This window comes from Coregonus lavaretus (genome assembly GCF_964263955.1).
Source record: "Coregonus lavaretus genome assembly, chromosome: 30".
NCBI lineage: Eukaryota > Metazoa > Chordata > Actinopteri > Salmoniformes > Salmonidae > Coregonus > Coregonus lavaretus.
The window spans coordinates 30,255,237-30,272,012 of record NC_140017.1 but is presented as its reverse complement, the minus strand read 5'-3'; the positions used below and the strand labels follow the sequence as shown (position 1 = coordinate 30,272,012).

The following is a 16,776-nucleotide window of genomic DNA, read 5'->3' as shown; positions in this document are numbered from 1 at the left end:
CGCACCCCTGAGGGGCCCCCGTGTTGAGGATCAGTGTGGCAGATGTGTTGTTACCTACCCTTACCACCTGGGGGCGGCCCGTCAGGAAGTCCAGGATCCAGTTGCAGAGGGAGGTGTTTAGTCCCAGGATCCTTAGCTTAGTGATGAGCTTAGAGGGCACTATGGTGTTGAATGCTGAGCTGTAGTCAATGAATAGCATTCTCACGTAGGTGTTCCTCTTGTCCAGGTGGGAAAGGGCAGTGTGGAGTGCGATAGAGATTGCATCATCTGTGGATCTGTTGGGGCGGTATGCAAATTGGAGTGGGTCTAGGGTTTCTGGGATTATGCTGTTGATGTGAGCCATGACCAGTCTTTCAAAGCACTTCATGGCTACAGACGTCAGTGCTACGGGTCGGTAGTCATTTAGGCAGGTTATCTTAGAGTTCTTGGGCACGGGGACTATGGTGGTCTGCTTGAAACATGTTGGTATTACAGACTCAGTCAGGGACATGTTGAAAATGTCAGTGAAGACACTTGCCAGTTGGTCAGCACATGCTCGGAGTACACGTCCTGGTAATCCATCTGGCCCTGCGGCCTTGTGAATGTTGACCTGCTTAAAAGTCTTACTCACATCGGCTACGGAGAGCGTGATCACATAGTCGTCCGGAGCAGCTGGTGCTCTCATGCATGCTTCAGTGTTGCTTGCCTCGAAGCGAGCATAGAAGTGGTTTAGCTCGTCTGGTAGGCTTGTGTCACTGGGCAGCTCGCGGCTGTGCTTCCCTTTGTAGTCTGTAATAGTTTTCAAGCCCTGCCACATCCGACGAGCGTCAGAGCCAGTGTAGTATGATTCAATCTTAGACCTGTATTGACTCTTTGCCTGTTTGATGGTTCGTCGGAGGTCATAGCGGGATTTCTTATAAGCGTCCGGGTTAGAGTCCCGTTCCTTGAAAGCGGCAGCTCTACCCTTTAGCTCAGTGCGGATGTTTCCTGTAATCCATGGCTTCTGGTTGGGGTATGTACGTACGGTCACTGTGGGGACGACATCATCGATGCACTTATTGATGAAGCCAGTGACTGATGTGGTGTACTCCTCAATGCTGTCTGAAGAATCCCGGAACATGTTCCAGTCTGTGCTAGCAAAACAGTCCTGTAGCTTAGCATCTGCGTCATCTGACCACTTTTTTATTAACCGAATCACTGGTGCTTCCTGCTTCAGTTTTTGCTTATAAGCAGGAATCAGGAGGATAGAGTTATGGTCAGATTTGCCAAATGGAGGGCGAGGGAGAGCTTTGTATGCGTCTCTGTGTGTGGAGTAAAGGTGGTCTAGAGTTTTTCCCCCTCTGGTTGCACATTTAACATGCTGGTAGAAATTAGGTAGAACGGATTTAAGTTTCCCTGCATTAAAGTCCCCGGCTACTAGGAGCGCTGCATCTGGATGAGCGTTTTCCTGTTGATTAATGGCCTTGTACAACTCATTCAGTGCAATCTTAATGCCAGCATTGGTTTGTGGTGGTAAATAGACAGCTATGAAAAATATAGATGAAAACTCTCTTGGTAAATAGTGTGGTCTACAGCTTATCATAAGATACTCTACCTCAGGCGAGCAAAACCTCGAGACTTCCTTAGTATTTGATTTTGTGCACCAGCTGTTGTTTACAAATATACACAGACCGCCGCCCCTTGTCTTACCAGAGTCAGACGTTCTGTCCTGCCGATGTAGCGTATAGCCTGCTAGCTGAATGTTGTCATTGTTGTCGTTCAGCCACGACTCCGTGAAACATAAGATATTACAGTTTTTAATGTCCCGTTGGTAGGATAACCGTAATCTTAAATCGTCAATTTTATTCTCAAAAGATTGAACGTTGGCTAATAGGATTGATGGGAGAGGCAGTTTACTCGCTCGCCGTCGGATCCTTACAAGGCACCCGGATCTGCGTCCACGATATCTCCGTCTCTTCCTCACGCGAATGACGGGGATCTGGGCCTTGTTGGGTGTCTGTAGAATATCCTTCGCGAACGCCTCGTTGAAGAAAAAGTCTTCGTCCAATGCGAGGTGAGTAATCGCTGTCCTGATATCCAGAAGCTCTCTTTGGTTATAAGAGACGATGGCAGAAACATTATGTACAAAATAAATTACAAATAACGCGGAAAAACACACATAATAGTACAATTGGTTAGAGGGCTGTAAAACGGCAGCCATCTTCTTCCGGCGCTGTAGTCAGAGAGAAGTTAGAAAATATCTTAAAGATATGTTGGTTTTTGGTAACAGAATTACAAGGCACAAGGCAATATTTCTTAAACTTACAGAAGGTAAACATTTCTCCAAAACTAAATAAGTGTTGATATTAGTTGGCAGGGGTCTTAACTTCAACATTATTGTGTTTTGATGTATTCTGGTTCCTTTTAAGACTTTTTCTGGTAGATGTTTTCTAAGACCCATTTCCTGACCAGAAATCAAAGCCTTTGCTTATTCTTAATTTTTAGTATAGAAAATTGTTGAAAAAAGTATACAGTGCATTCAGAAAGTATTCAGACCCCTTGATTTTTTTTCTCCATATTTTGTTACGTTACAGCCTTAAAATCCTCATCAATCTATACACAGTACCTCATAATGTCAAAGCGAAAAAGGTTTGTAGAAATTTTAGCAAATGTATTAAAAATAAAAAACAGAAATACTTTATTTAATAAGTATTCAGACATTTTGCTAAGAGACTCGAAATTGAGCTCAGGTGCATCCTGTTTCCATTGATCATCATTGATGTTTTCTACAACTTGATTGAAGTCCACCTGTGGTAAATTCTATTCATTGGACATGATTTGGAAAGACACACATCTGTCTATATAAGGTCCCACAATTGACAGTGCATGTCAGAGCAAAAACCAAGCCTTGAGGTTGAAGGAATTGTCCGTAGAGCTCCGAGACAGGATTGTGTCGAGGCACAGATCTGGGGAAGGGTACCAAAAAATGTCTGCAGCATTGAAGGTCCCCAAGAACACAGTGGCCTCCATCATTCTTAAATGGAAGAAGTTTGGAACCACCAAGACTCTTCCTAGAGCTGGCCGTCCGGCCAAACTGAGCAATCGGGGGAGAAGGGCCTTGGTCAGGGAGGTGACCAAGAACCCGATGGCCCAGAACGTAAAATAACGTTATTAACCGGTTGCCTTGCTTTTAAAAATAACGGTTTTGTTCCGGAACAGTATAGATCACTTTTGTTTCCAGTTCTGTTTCTTTTCATCAAATCGTTTAGTTATGTTCCGGTTTTCTGTTCTTTTCCCCTGAACTGTTTCCAACCGCTGGCTCCTATGAACTTCACATGTTGGTGCTCATTGGGTCCTTTTACATGGAAATGACCTGCCTTCCCTCAGACTGTCTGCTGCGGAGAGGAAGCACAGAACACTAGGAGTGAACATAGTTATGTGCAGCCCTGATTTCTATAGGCCTCTTGAACAATGCCTTTTGAGATTGGTGCCATCCTAGAGATAATCCACTTTACCGCAAAGTTTCCACAACTGTGAGAAGACCCGTTGTCTCAGTCTCACACACACACACAAGGCGAGATGGCCCTGATTATGTCAGAGCCAGTCTTCATGTAAAAGAGAAGAGGGCAAAAAATATGTGTGTGTGTGGGGGGTGGCAGGCAAAGTGCATAGAGGAGGGCTAAGTGGCAGACTGTCTGTGCTGCTGGACGGGGCCTGGCACTGCCATGTGGGTTGGGCTGGCACTGGATGCATTGTTCCCCCATCGCAGCCAGGGATTTCTCTTCCCAGCACTACAGGGACAAAGCAGAGGGAGGGAGTGCGAGGGGGAGAGTAGTGATAGCTATTAGCGAGGGCATCGAGGGGGAGAGTAGTGATAGCTATTAGCTAGGGCATCGAGGGGGAGAGTAGTGATAGCTATTAGCTAGGGCATCGAGGGGGAGAGTAGTGATAGCTATTAGCGAGGGCATCGAGGGGGAGAGTAGTGATAGCTATTAGCTAGGGCATCGAGGGGGAGAGTAGTGATAGCTATTAGCTAGGGCATCGAGGGGGAGAGTAGTGATAGCTATTAGCTAGGGCATCGAGGGGGAGAGTAGTGATAGCTATTAGCTAGGGCATCGAGGGGGAGAGTAGTGATAGCTAATAGCGAGGGCATCGAAAGTACGCTCCAGTTCCTCTGAGGACCCTTACATTTTTTAATTCTGTTTTTTTCTCTCCCTCCATGGCCTCTTTCTTGTAATGGAAACCAGGATGAGGAAAATCCAGGCCCTTGGACTCAGAGACGACTCCTGGCTATAGTCCTAGTCAGGGATTCTGTGAACTAAACCCTCACTGCAACTCTGCTTTCTGTTTCAGCTGTGGAGAGGTAACCTGAAGGTAAAGGATCTTGTTTCATATTCTGGTGTTTACTCTACGTAGCATAAACTTTGATAACTAGCAATGTAAATATGTATCAAGTTCAACTCCAGGCGACAACCAGATGTTAGTGTATGGGGAGCCCATGTTAACGTGTAGCCTAGGTGTGAGCTCCCATATGAACTTGCATGGAACTAGGCCTACTCAAGTTCTGAGTTTGACATTACGCCTAGCCCAGGGGTGTCAAACATACGGCCCGCTTTTATTAAAAAAGTCTATATACTATATACCGGATTCAAAAATTAGAATCTTTCAATTTAAATTATTATATAAAATTCTTGCTACCAATAGAATGTTATTTATATGGGGGATACAATCTTCCCAGCTCTGCAGATTTTACTGTGAAGAGACAGAATCATTAGATCATTTGTTTTGGTTCTGTCCATTTGTAGCTTGTTTTTGGACACAGGTCCAGGAATGGCTAAAAGATTGCAATATTTACCTGGAGCTAACCTTGCAGATAGCATTACTGGGTGTTCTGAAAAGTCATAGTCAATCAATCAATAACAATCTGTAGAAGCAATGAGAATAGAAAGGTTCAGAACTTTTGTAAAACATCACAGTACGGTTGAAAAATATATGGCAAATAGAAATCCTATATGGATGGTGTTAAGAGATAGATGGGAGGTATTGAATAGAGTTGAAGGATGGGACCAATAACAAATAACAACAAATAATAAAGAAAGGCGGAGTGGGGACGCTGTCCATCTTTCACCCTGAGACACCCTCTCGGACAAGGCCATGTCAAATCTTGTGGAACCATGTCAGTTTTCCCAATTATATTTCAATGGCTCTGGGGCTGTAGCCTTTTAGCCAGTAGTTGAATTGAGCCTAGGTGTTTGCTTCTGTGTAGAGCCTAGGTGCTTGTTAAAGGAGCAGTTAACTGTGCGAATTACAGAAATATGGTAGCTTTTGCTAACCCCCCCCACACTCCTTATCTCCCTCTCAGGTGCTGACTGTTTTGGACCAGAGATTCAGGTCCCCCAACTTGGCACTCCACGGACCTGAAACTGGTGACGGGACGGAGGAGTGGACACAAACCAAGGACCCCCCTCGCTACAGCCAGCCGTGTTGGATGCAGCTGAATAACAAGCTGAGAAAAAGAAAGAGCATTGGACTCTCCTGCTCCATTCAGAGGACTGCCATCCATGTGGTGGTATGATGAGACTGTGAGTCAGGAGAAACACAGTCAGACGGGAGCAGAGTGATAGAGGGCGAGAAAGAAAGAAAGAAAGAAAGGTAGGTGAGTGAGGGTGCGAGGTGAGTGTCAAGGTGCCCTCCTGACCCCTAGGTGATAGCACCAGTCAGGGCAGCAAGATGACCAGCCTGTTCAGGCGAAGCAGCAGTAATGGAGGCTCCAGGGGAGGTGAAGGAGGAGGGGGAGGTGGCGGTGGTTCTACCCCAGGAGAGCTCAACAACAGCCGGCCTAACCGACAGGTGCGGCGCCTGGAGTTCAACCAGGCAATGGAGGACTTCAAGATCATGTTCCCCACCATGGATTACGAGGTCATCGAGTGCGTCCTGCGCTCCAACAACGGGGCGGTGGACGCCACCATCGACCAGCTCCTCCAGATGAGCATCGACGGAGACGGATCGGATGACAGCTCTGACTCCGATGACAGCATCCCACCAGAGGTCAGTCAGTGCAGGGTCAAGGCTTCTACATGCTTTGGTTCGGCTAGACGAACCGGACGAGTGTGCTCGCATACTCTCTTAAAAGACCTTCGCTTGAAAAAGTAGAAAAAAGCGGCAATAGTTTGTCCATCTTGAGACGCCAAGTGAAGACCCTTGCCAGCTGGTCAGCTCATGCTCTGAGTACGCCTCCTGATATTCCGTCTGGCCCCGCGGCCTTGCGAATGTTAACCTGTTTAAAGGTCTTACTCACATCGGCTACGGAGAGGGAGATCACACAGTCGTCTGGAACAGCTGGTGCTCTTATGCATGGTGCGCTTATCAATGTTGCTTGCCTCAAAGTGAGCATAGAAGGCATTTACCTTGTCTGTTAGGCTTGCGTCGCTGGGCAGCTCGCGGCTGGGTTTCCCATTATAATCTGTGATAGTTTGCAAGCCCTGCCACATCCGTCGAGCATCAGCGCCAGCATAGTAAGATTCAATCTTAGTCCTGTATTGACGCTTTGCCTGTTTAATAGCTTGTCGTAGGTCGTAGTGGGATTTCTTATAAGTGTCTGGATTAGTGTCCCGCTCCTTGAAAGCAGCAGCTCTAGCCTTTACTCAGTGCAGATTTTGACTGTAATCCATGGGTTGTAGTTGGGGTATGTACGTACGGTCACTGTGGGGACGACGTCGTCGATGCTGTTATTAATGAAGCCGGTGACTGATGTGGTAAACTCCTCAATGTTATCGGATGAATCACGGAACACATCTAATCTGTGCTAGCGAAACAGTCCTGGAGCATAACATCCGCTTCATCAGACCACTTCCATAGTGGTACTGGTACTTCCTGTTTGAGTTTTTGCTTGTAAGCAGGAAGCAGGAGGATAGAGTTATGGTCTGATTTGCCAAAGGGAAGGCAAGGGAGGGGCTTGTATGCGTTTCTGTTTGTGCAATAAAGATGATCTAGAGTTTTGTCACCTCTAGTTGCACAGGTGACATGCTGGTAAAAAGTTGGTTAAACAGATTTCAGTTTCCCTGCATTAAAATCACCGGCCATGAGAAACGCCGCCTCTGAATGTGCATTTTCTTGTTTGCTTATGGCCCTATACAGCTCGTTGAGTGCGGTTTCGGTTTGTGGTGGTAAATAGACAGCTACAAAAAATATAGATGAGAGCTCTCTTGGTAAATAGTATGGTCTGCAGCGTATCATGAGGTATTCTAACTCAGGCAAGCAAACCTCAAGACTTCCTTAACATTAGAGATCGCGCACCAGCTGTTGTCAATGAAGAGACACCCCCATCCTCCCTTCGTCTTACCCAAGTTTGCAGTCTGGTCTTGATGATACATAGAAAAACCAGCGAGATGTATATCCATGTCCTCATTCAGCCACGACGCTGAGAAACATAGGGTATTACAGTTTTTCAGGTTGATAGGATAGTCTCGAATGGAGCTCATCCAGTTTGTTTTCCTGTGATTTCACGTTCGCCAATAGAACAGAGGGCAATGGCGGTCTATTTGCGCGCCGACTTCTTCGCCTGCCTCTCTTTCGCCGCAGCTTCCTCTTTCGAGTCCTGGGAATTAGGGTCTGGTCCGGAGTAAGCAGAACGTAGAAATGTTTGTCCAAATCGAGGTTAGTGATCGTTGTTCTGACGTCCAGAAGCTGCTTCCTTCATAGGAAATGATGGTGAAGACATTATATACAAAAGTTAGGATCATCGTAAAAAACACACAAAATTGCAGAATTGGTCAGGAGCATGTAAGACTGCTGCTATCCACTGCAGCGCCATCATGTTGGACATAAAATACTGTAAAATCACCAGGAAATCTGCTCAAAGTAGGGTTGGGCGGTACCTAGATTTTCATACTGTCATACCCTTTCTGTACCATACCGAGGTATACGGTATTACCGGAAGTGCACACAAAAGGCGCTATTTCTTAAAGAAAATAAATTCGGGCAACATGGATCTCGATCCAGGAGGGGATTGATTGTCTCTGCTGTAACCAAGAAGCTTGATCTTGCCACTTAGCTAACAAGTTAGCAAACCAAATGCATAGCTGAAGCCCTGATCTGGATATCATTTATTTGACACATCTAAGATAGTTATAGTTAGTTATAAGCAGTGGCATCGCATGCACCGATGGTATGTCTAAACACCCCGGTATATACGCTATATCGCCCAAGCTTAGTTCAAAGTTAATTTTATTTACGAAATATGTTCCCAAGTATTCCCACGCATAAATAGAGAGCCATATGGGATCGTATCCCAATGTATTCAAGGTTTGAAATGATTCTGTTTTTGTCAAATACTATATCGGTTTGGGAATCAGTTTGCAGTGTACAAATTATTTAGAACTATGTTCCGGCCCCCCGACCCTCCACTCAAGGAAAAATCGGCCCATGGCTGATTGTAATTGGGGACCCCCGCGTCACATCCTCTGCTGGCCTACATTTACATTTACGTCATTAAGCAGATGCTCTTATCCAGAGCGACTTACAGTTAGTGAGTGCATACATGTTTTCATACTGGCCCCCCGTGGGAAACGAACCCACAACCCTGGCGTTGCAAGCGCCATGCTCTACCACCAGAGCTACACGGGGCCTACTGTCTCACTCTCTCCCCTCCTGTTCTTGTTGTAGTCTAGGTATTAATCAATAATGCATTGTGTACCACTACCACACACAAAAAAGAAGAAAGTAACTGCAACCCATGTTGTCCCTCTAGAATATGTAGTTGAAGTCGGAAGTTTACATACACCTTAGCCAAATACATTTAAACTAAGTTTTTCGCAATTCCTGACATTTAATCCTAGTAAAAATTCCCTGTCTTAGGTCAGTCAGGATCAACACTTTATTTGAAGAATGTGAAATGTCAGCATAATAGTAGAGAGTGATTTATTTCAGCTTTTATTTCTTTCATCACATTCCCAGTGGGTCAGAAGCGTTACATACACTCAATTAGTATTTCGTAGCATTTTTCCACAACTTTGGAAGTATTCTTGGGGTCATTGTCCTTTTGGAAGACCCATTTGCGACCAAGCTTTAACTTCCTGACTGGCGTCTTGAGATGTTGCTTCAATATAGCCACATAATTTTCCTTCTTCGTGATGCCATCTATTTTGTGAAGTGCACCAGTCCCTCCTGCAGCAAAGCACCCCCACAGCATGATGCTGCCACCCCCGTGCTTCACGGTTGGGATGGTGTTCTTCGGCTTGCAAGCCTTCCCCTTTTTCCTCCAAACATAACGATGGTCATTATGGCCAAACAGTTATATTTTTGTTTCATCAGGCCAGAGGACATTTCTCCAAAAAGTACTATCTTTGTCCCCATGTGCAGTTGCAAACCGTAGTCTAGCTTTTTTATGGTGGTTTTGGAGCAGTGGCTTCTTCCTTGCTGAGCGGCCTTTCAGGTTATGTCGATATAGGACTCGTTTTACTGTGGATATAGATACTGTTGTACCTGTTTCCTCCAGCATCTTCACAAGGTCCTTTGCTGTTGTTCTGGGATTGATTTGCACTTTTCGCACCAAAGTACGTTCATCTCTAGGAGACAGAACGGGTCTCCTTCCTGAACGGTATGACGGCTGCGTGGTCCCATGGTGTTTATACTTGCGTACTATTGTTTGTACAGATGAACGTGGTACCTTCAGGCGTTTGGAAATTGCTCCCAAGGATGAACCAGACTTGTGGAGGTCTACAAAAAAATTTCGGAGGTTTTGGCTGATTTCTTTTGATTTTCCCATGATGTCAAGCAAAGAGGCACTGAGTTTGAAGGTAGGCCTTGAAATACATCCACAGGTATACCTCCAATTGACTCAAATTATGTCAATTAGCCTATCAGAAGCTTCTAAAGCCATGACATCATTTTCTGGAATTTTCCAAGCTGTTTAAAGGCACAGTCAACTTAGTGTATGTAAACTTCTGACCCACTGGAATTGTGATACAGTGAATTATAAGTGAAATAATCTGTCTGTAAACAATTTTTGGAAAAATGACTTGTGTCATGCACAAAGTAGATGTCCTAACCGACTTGCCAAAACTATAGTTTGTAAACAAGACATTTGTGGAGTGGTTGAAAAACAAGTTTTAATGACTCCAACCTAAGTGTATGTAAACTTCCGACTTCAATTGTATATAGTAAAGGCAGCAGTAATGCCTAAAAGTAGTGCTGTTTTGTGTGCTCCAGTTACCTTATCAGACAGTAACCCAACCAGCTTCTCTCTTAAAACTGAAATTATTAATCTTACTGACATGACTGATTTCATTGGGTAAATGTGTATTAATGTTATTGATCAGGGCCATACTCTCTCTTGGTCTCCTCCATTCCCTGGGCCAGATTCTTGAGCGGACATTAGAACCGTACAGTTCCGACGAGGAACCTCCCCCCGTCTACTCACCGCCCACTTATGACATGCACATCTACGACAGAAAGTACCCAGAGGACCCACCCACTCCTCCACCCAGGTAAATTGTCATACTGTCACAGGAGGCTAGTGGGAAGAGCTATAGGAGGACAGGCTCATTGTAATGTCTGGAATGGAGTCAAACACGTTGTTTGACGTGTTTGGTACCATTCCATTTATTCCGTTCCAGACATTACCATGACCCCTTCCTCCTATATGTCCTCCCACCAGCCTCCTCTGTCCTATACTATACAGTTCAACAGATCTACACAATGCCCAGAGAAGAGTTTAACCTATCAGTCGTCTGTCTATGGTAATACTTTAATCCTGTATAGAATATGGGCATCTCGAACATGCACACTGATTACTTTATGAAAGGGAGGAAGGAAGGATTCATGTTTTAAAAATCCCAACAGGAGCTTTTGTTCACATGCAATCCCCTAGACTGTACTCTTTAAAGCCCAGAGGAACAGAGGAAGTGGTCCTATGGGACCCTGGAATTTACATGCTCAGGGGCCTGTGGAAATCACAGCCGACCACATGCTGTTATAGTTAGTCAAGGCTCCACCTGGTGGCCATTTTAAGAACTGTGCAATTCTGTCTCCAGCTGGTGTGTGTGCGTGCGTGCATGTTTGTGTAATTGGTGCTTGTGTATCACTGGACCAGTTAATAACAATCCTCCATGTAAATGAATTTGCATCAAGCCTCCGTGTCAATGATTTATGATTCATGACAATGTCCACATTTGTTCTGCTTCACACCACCAGCTGAGAGATTCACAGTAATTTACTTCTTGGACTGTACAAAGTGGTGTGTTAAATGTGGTGACTGCTGCTCAAAGGGGATTTTATTGTAAAGACAAACAGACATTATTATTTGTGTTTTCATGCATTGCTTACTTTTCACAGCATCAATACACAATGTGTGATGTGTACATTTAGTTTTATTCTAGTATGACATGGCATATGAATCTCTATCTAGTCTGATCCTAACCTTTGACCCTTGTCTGACCTAGGTTCGAGGCCCAGCCACCTCCAGGTCACCGGCAGGTCCGCAGCTACAGGAACTGGAATCCGCCGTTGCTTGGCAACCTGCCAGATGATTTCCTGCGGATCCTGCCACAGCAACTGGACAATATACAGGTACACAGTGGATGTGAAGAAAACCACACACACACAAAAAAATACATTAGCAGTATGACATCATCATTAACAGCAGGGTGACATCCTGCTTACAGAAATCAATAGCAACTAAATGCAACCTCTCTTTCTCCATCTCTCCTCCTCTAGGGCTCACAGAGCAGTCTGTCCCAGCCTTCCTCCATCGCCCAGCGGACAGCCCAGGGAGGTGTCTCCAGGCCAGGGGCTGGTGGAGCCCTAGGGGCCCCTGGAGGGCCAGGCGGTGCCGGGGGCGTGGCGGGGGCAGGCACGGAGCAGGAGCGTAAACTGAAACAGTACCTGGATGATGAACGCATCGCTCTGTTCCTCCAGAACGAGGAGTTCATGAGGGAGCTGCAGCGCAACCGCGAGTTCCTCGTCGCCCTGGAGAGAGGTGTGTGTCATGCACAGATAGGCATACATGGTCACCTGCATGATATACTTTTAACACACTGAATACATGTTCAGGACACAGTAGGCTAGTACAGTAGTCAAGTTTATGCTTTCTACGGAGCAAGTCCGCTACTGTTGAAAATGCTCTTGGGCGGCATGTAGCTTAGTGGTTAAGAGCGTTGTGCCAGTAACTGAAAGGTCGCTTGTTCTAATCCTCGAGCCGACTAGGTGAAAAATCTGTCGAGATGCCCTTGAGCAAGGCACTTAACCCTAATTGCTCCTGTAAGTCGCTCTGGATAAGAGCGTCTGCTAAATGACTAAAATGTTATGCTAGTTGCAAAGTCCCTTGTCTATCTCATGATGTTTCATCCTAGTTGAAATTTGGGAACCATGTCCCACTTTCATAAAGGTTTCTTAATAATAGTGTACATTAGATGCTGCTATGTGTCCCATATTGCGTCATAACATCCAGCTCTCTCTGTTTTAGATCGCTTGAAGTACGAATCAAAGAAATCCAAGTCCAATCATTCATCCACTTACATGGAGAATTCCACAGCAGGTAGATGTCATTCATAAGCTTCACCAGTAATGGTGTGGATGTGCGTGTGTTTGCATATACAGTACCAGTCAAAAGTTTGGACACACCTACTCATTCAAGGGTTTTTCTTTATTTTAACTATTTTTTACATTGTAGAATAAAAGTGAAGACATCAAAACTATGAAATAACACATATGGAATCATGTAGTAACCAAAAAAGCATTAAACAAATCAAAATATATTTTATATTTGAGATTCTTCAAAGAAGCCACCCTTTGCTTTGATGACAGCTTTGAACACTCTTGGCATTCTCTCAACCAGCTTCATGAGGTAGTCACCTGGAATGCATTTCAATTAATACATTTGAAATTTGTGGAATTTCTTTCCTTCTTAATGCATTTGAGCCAATCAGTTGTGTTGTGACAAGGTAGGGTGGTATACAGAAGATAGCCCTATTTGGTAAAAGACCAAGTCCATATTATGGCAAGAACAGCTCAAATAAGCAAAGAGAAACGACAGTCCCCATCATTACTTTAAGACATGAAGGTCAGTCAATCCGGAAAATGTCAAGACCTTGGAAAGTTTCTTCAGGTGCAGTCGCAAAAACCATCAAGCGCTATGATGAAACTGGCTCTCGTGAGGACCGCCACAGGAAAGGAAGACCCAGAGTTACCTCTGCTGTAGAGGATACAGTGGGGGAAAAAAGTAGTTAGTCAGCCACCAATTGTGCAAGTTCTCCCACTTAAAAAGATGAGAGAGGCCTGTAATTTTCATCATAGGTACACGTCAACTATAACAGACAAATTGAGAAAAGAAAATCCAGAAAATCACATTGTAGGATTTTTAATGAATTTATTTGCAAATTATGGTGGAAAATAAGTATTTGGTCACCTACAAACAAGCAAGATTTCTGGCTCTCACAGACCTGTAACTTCTTCTTTAAGAGGCTCCTCTGTCCTCCACTCGTTTCCTGTATTAATGGCACCTGTTTGAACTTGTTATCAGTATAAAAGACACCTGTCCACAACCTCAAACAGTCACACTCCAAACTCCTCTATGGCCAAGACCAAAGAGCTGTCAAAAGACACCAGAAACAAAATTGTAGACCTGCACCAGGCTGGGAAGACTGAATCTGCAATAGGTAAGCGGCTTGGTTTGAAGAAATCAACTGTGGGAGCAATTATTAGGAAATGGAAGACATACAAGACCACTGACAATCTCCCTCGATCTGGGGCTCCACGCAAGATCTCACCCCGTGGGGTCAAAATGATCACAAGAACGGTGAGCAAAAATCCCAGAACTACACGGGGGGACCTAGTGAATAACCTGCAGAGAGCTGGGACCAAAATAACAAAGCCTACCATCAGTAACACACTACGCCGCCAGGGACTCAAATCCTGCAGTGCCAGACGTGTCCCCCTGCTTAAGCCAGTACATGTCCAGGCCCGTCTGAAGTTTGCTAGAGTGCATTTGGATGATCTAGAAGAGGATTGGGAGAATGTCATATGGTCAGATGAAACCAAAATAGAACTTTTTGGTAAAAACTCAACTCGTCGTGTTTGGAGGACAAAGAATGCTGAGTTGCATCTAAAGAACACCATACCTACTGTGAAGCATGGGGGTGGAAACATCATGCTTTGGGGCTGTTTTTCTGCAAAGGGACCAGGACGACTGATCCGTGTAAAGGAAAGAATGAATGAGGCCATGTATCGTGAGATTTTGAGTGAAAACCTCCTTCCATCAGCAAGGGCATTGAAGATGAAACGTGGCTGGGTCTTTCAGCATGACAATGATCCCAAACACACCGCCCGGGCAACGAAGGAGTGGCTTCGTAAGAAGCATTTCAAGGTCCTGGAGTGGCCTAGCCAGTCTCCAGATCTCAACCCATAGAAAATCTTTGGAGGCAGTTGAAAGTCCGTGTTGCCCAGCGACAGCCCCAAAACATCACTGCTCTAGAGGAGATCTGCATGGAGGAATGGGCCAAAATACCAGCAACAGTGTGTGAAAACCTTGTGAAGACTTACAGAAAACGTTTGACATGTGTCATTGCCAACAAAGTGTATATAACAAAGTATTGAGAACCTTTTGTTATTGACCAAATACTTATTTTCCACCATAATTTGCAAATAAATTCATAAAAAATCCTACAATGTGATTTTCTGGATTTTTTTCCCTCATTTTGTCTGTCATAGTTGACGTGTACCTATGATGAAAATTACAGGCCTCTCTCATCTTTTTAAGTGGGAGAACTTGCACAATTGGTGGCTGACTAAATACTTTTTTTCCCCACTGTAAGTTCATTTGAGTTACCAGCCTCAGAAATTGCAGCCCAAATAATCTCAACATCAACTGTTCAGAGGAGACTGCGTGAATCAGGAATTCATGGTCGAATTTCTGAAAAGAAGCCACTACTAAAGGACACCAATAATAAGAAGAGACTTGCTTGGGCCAAGAAACACGAACAATGGACATTAGACCGGTGGAAATGTGTCCTTTGGTCTGGAGTCCAAATTTGAGATTTTTGGTTCCAACCGCTGCGTCTTTGTGAGACGCGGTGTGGGTGAACAGATGATCTCTGCATGTGTAGTTCCCACTGTGGAGCATGGAGTAGGTGGTGTGGGGGTGCTTTGCTGGTGACACTGTCTGTGATTTATTTAGAATTCAAGGCACACTTAACCAGCATGGCTACCACAGCATTCTACAGAGATACACCATCCCGAGTGGCGCAGCAGTCTAAGGCACTGCATCTCAGTGTTTGAGGCGTCACTACAGACCCCCTGGTTTGATTCCAGGCTGTATCACAACCGGCCGTGATTGGGTGTCCCAAAGGGCAGCGCACAATTGGCCCAGCGTCGTCCGAGTTTGGCCGGTGTAGGCCATCATTGTAAATAAGATTTGTTCTTAACTGACTTGCCTAGTTAAATAAAGGTTAAATAAAAAAGTATATTTAAAAAAATCTGTTTTGTGCTTAGTGGGGCTATCATTTGTTTCTCAACAGGACAATGACCCAACACACTTCCAGGCTTGTAAGGGCTATATGACCAAGAAGGAGAGTGATGGGGTGCAGCATCAGATGACCTGGCCTCCACAATCCCCCGACCTCAACCCAATTGAGATGGTTTGGGATGAGTTGGACCGCAGAGTGAAGGAAAAGCAGCCAACAAGTGCTCAGCATATGTGGGAACTCCTTCAAGACTGTTGGAAAAGCATTCCTCATGAAGCTGGTTGAGAGAATGCCAAGAGTCTGCAAAGCTGTCATCAAGGCAAAGGGTGGCTACTTTGAAGAATCGCAAATTTATAATATATTTTTATTTGTTTAACACTTTTTTTTTTTACTACATATGTGTTATTTCATAGTTTTGATGTCTTCACTATTATTCTACAATGTAGAAAATAGTAAAAATAAAGAAACACCCTTGAATGAGTAGGTTTGCTTTATCTTGGCCAGGTCGCAGTTGTAAATGAGAACCTGTTCTCAACTGGCTTACCTGGTTAAATAAAGGTGAAATAAATTTTTTTTTAAAGTGTCCAAACTTTTGACTGGTACTGTATGCGTGTGTTCATTCTTCTTCAACACTCATATCAATGACTTGGGGTTTGTTTTGATAACATCACTTTATCACGTCCAATATCTAGCCACCGATCTTTATCGCTTGCTACCACTGGGTATGGTGAAAGCTTCTCCAAGTAGTTGTTGACACCATAAGTAGCTTTCTCTGGACTGATTCATTTAGTATTTTATTAAGATCCCCCAATTAGCCGCTGCCAGGAAAGAAAAACGCAACAAATAAAATACATAATATACAGGACATAACACTACATAATTTTGTTATTTTATTAATTTTTTACTTTGTTTATTTAGTAAATATTTTCTTAACTCTTATTTTTCTTAAAACTGCATTGTTGGTTAAGGGCTTGTAAGTAAGCATTTCACGGTAAGGTCTACACCTGTTGTATTCAGCGCATGTGACAAATACATTTTGATTTGATAATACAAATGTCTGTCTCTTCACAGACCCGTCGTCCCGTAAGGTTTTCTTTTATCTTTTTTTTTTTTTTTTGCATTACCTGGGGTGGCAGAGGGTTCCATGTAGTCATGGCTCTATTTAATACTGTGCATTTCCCAGCCTCTGTTCTGGGACCTGGGGACTGTGAAGAGATCTCTTGCTGCATGTTTTGTGTGGGACCGATGAGTGTCCGAACTGTGTGCCAACTGCTTGAACAGACAGTTTGTTACCTTTAACCCATTAACACCTCGCACAAAGACCAATAGTGATGCAGTCAATCTCTCCTCAACTTTGAAC

General features: G+C 44.3%; 1 protein-coding gene across 1 annotated transcript in view; it reads left to right on the top strand.

Moving 5' to 3' along the window:
• The window catches only part of LOC311106286 (CUE domain-containing protein 1-like), a 59,690-nt gene that overhangs the window by 33,529 nt on the left and 9,385 nt on the right, over positions 1-16,776 (top strand). The window contains exons 2-7 of the mRNA XM_084148573.1: positions 4,206-4,332; positions 5,321-6,006; positions 10,318-10,445; positions 11,400-11,526; positions 11,674-11,935; positions 12,422-12,493. Coding sequence (XP_084004699.1) covers positions 5,689-6,006; positions 10,318-10,445; positions 11,400-11,526; positions 11,674-11,935; positions 12,422-12,493 — 907 coding nt within the window. The 5' untranslated portion in view covers positions 4,206-4,332; positions 5,321-5,688. The remainder of the gene's footprint in view (positions 1-4,205; positions 4,333-5,320; positions 6,007-10,317; positions 10,446-11,399; positions 11,527-11,673; positions 11,936-12,421; positions 12,494-16,776) is intronic.